The sequence below is a fragment of the Erinaceus europaeus genome, chromosome 18 (genome assembly GCF_950295315.1).
Source record: "Erinaceus europaeus chromosome 18, mEriEur2.1, whole genome shotgun sequence".
Taxonomy (NCBI): Eukaryota; Metazoa; Chordata; class Mammalia; order Eulipotyphla; family Erinaceidae; genus Erinaceus; species Erinaceus europaeus.
The window spans coordinates 45,123,967-45,126,211 of record NC_080179.1 but is presented as its reverse complement, the minus strand read 5'-3'; the positions used below and the strand labels follow the sequence as shown (position 1 = coordinate 45,126,211).

Below are 2,245 nucleotides of genomic sequence, written 5' to 3'. Positions count from 1 at the left end.
AGGACAGAGAAATGGAGAGAGGAGGGGAAGACAGAGAGGGGGAGAGAAAAATAGACACCTGCAGACCTGCTTCACCGCCTGTGAAGCGACTCCCCTGCAGGTGGGGAGCTGGGGGCTCAAACCGGGATTTAAAGCTGTCCGGTTTGTGTTTAGCATACGGGGATATGCTGTCAGCTGGACATGTTTTACTATAAGTTAGTGCTCTTAGAATTCCATTTGAATGAAGTAGAGTGAGGTAGTTGGGTACTTAGTGCTCTGCCTAGCTATGGAAATGAAAGTAATGATCACAAGCTTTGTCACAGGGGGTATCTACTACAATGCCTGACACTGTTTTGTGTGTGTTCATTCATTTGCTCACTGTAAACACCGTGCTGGGGGGCTGTTGTCACTACTCCTTTGGCAGACAGGGAAAGTGAATGCAAGAGGAGACCTGGGGTTTGACTTGGAGTGCTTGCTCAGAACCACTGTACTCTGTTGCCTTGGTTTGAAATAATGTGGCCCAGGGGCAAGGGTGGGAGGTGTTCAACCTGCAGGCAGACCCAGGGAACTATTGACTGACTCCTGTTTTTCTTGATCCAGGTTAACAAGTGGCGGCAGCACTGATGGCTGGTCCCCTGCAGCGGGCCGCAGCATTCGTGCAGAGACATAGGACAGGCCTGTTGGTAGGTTCCTGTGCAGGTCTGTTGGGGGCCCAGCTCTCCTACCATCTCTTCCCAGATCCTCTGGTTCCCTGGCTGTACCAATACTGGCCTCATGGCCAGCCGGCCCCACTTTCCCCAGAGCTGCAGAAACTCTTCCAAGAGGTGTTGCAGGACATGGGCATCCCCTTGGACCGTTACTACAAGACCTTCACCACCTTCACGTTCTTGCCTGTGAGTGCTGGCTTCCCGAGACTTCCTGCTGGGGCAGTGGTTGGCATCCCGGCCATCTTTCTGGGTGGCTTGGTGACCAACACTGACAAGTCTGCTGTTGTCCATGGGCAAAAACTGTACTGGCAGAGCCCAGCTGGTACCCAGCTAAGAGATGCCCTGACCCTGTCCCACGACGCTCAGAAGTTTGCCTTGGCCAGGGAAGTGATTTACCTGGAGAGCAGTGCAGCTGCCCTGCAGGCCCTGCCAGCTCCAGCCTGTCTGGCAGGAACCTGGGCACTAAGTGTGGCAGCCAAGTATGCCCTGGGGCTCTATGGAGGCCCCCTGAACCTCAGGGCTGCCTTCAACTTGGTGGCCGCAGTGGCGGGCTTCGTGGCCTATGCCTTCTGCACAGATTCTCTCACTCTTGCCCTGGAAGCCTGGCTGGACCGCCGCACAGCCTCCCTGTCTGCAGCCTATGCCCAGGGTGGAGTGGAGTTCTATGAGAAGGTTCTGTCAAGCAACCTCGCCCTGCGCAGTCTCCTGGGCAAGCACGGTGAGGAGCTTTACTCGGCCAGCGGGAACGTCATTCCCAGACACTGGTTCCGCATCAAGCATTTACCCTACACAACCCGCCGGGACTCAGTGCTGCAGATGTGGAGGGCGACGCTCAACCCCCAGGGCCGCTCTTGAGGCATCATCCCCAGGACACTGCTGCTGACTTCAGGGGCTCTCTGTCCCCAGCTCGGGGTCGGCAAAATCACAGGCTTTGGAGATAAACAGACTAGATTCTACTCTCAACACACCGGTTTGGATCTCAGAGACCTTGAGCAGGTCTCTTCCTCAACTGTAAAATGGGGATGGCAGAGTAAAAACTGTAAACTACATGGCAGAGTCGTGAGTGGTATGGGCTCATGACCGCAAGGGCCTAGCAGAGGGCATGCTGGGAATACGTAAATAAAGAGGACATCCCTCCTCCTTGGTCTCTGAATACCAGTGGGTGGGGAGAGTCGGGCTGCATCTTGCCCACAGGTAGGTAGTTGCAGGATGTGAGCACTCCTGCTGAGAAAGAACAATCGCCTGTGCTTTGCCTGCTGCTCAGACCCCACTTGCCTTCTGCTGTGGTACTGAGGAAATGTTTGGAGAGGCCAAGTCGACAAGTGAGCTAGGGTCTGACAGGCTAGGAAATACAAGGGTAGTGGATCCAGTGCAGATAGCATGTTTTGAAAGAACCAGGAGGGGTCAGGCAGTGGCGCACCTGGTTGAGTATACATATTACATTGTGCAAGGACCTGGGTTCAAGCCCCTGATCCCCACCTGCAGGGGAAAAGTTTTGCAAGTGGTGATATGGTGTTACAGGTGTCTCTTTCTCTATCTTTTCCTTCCCTCTCAATTTG

At 54.4% G+C, this 2,245-nt stretch overlaps 1 protein-coding gene across 1 annotated transcript; it reads left to right on the top strand.

Annotated features, from left to right (window-relative positions):
* Positions 1–550: 550 nt before the first annotated feature.
* TMEM177 (transmembrane protein 177) lies at positions 551–1,735 on the top strand. The gene has a single exon (XM_060177991.1). It carries the CDS (start codon positions 603–605, stop codon positions 1,539–1,541), a length of 939 nt encoding a protein of 312 aa, XP_060033974.1. The 5' UTR covers positions 551–602; the 3' UTR covers positions 1,542–1,735.
* The last annotated feature ends 510 nt before the right edge of the window (positions 1,736–2,245 follow it).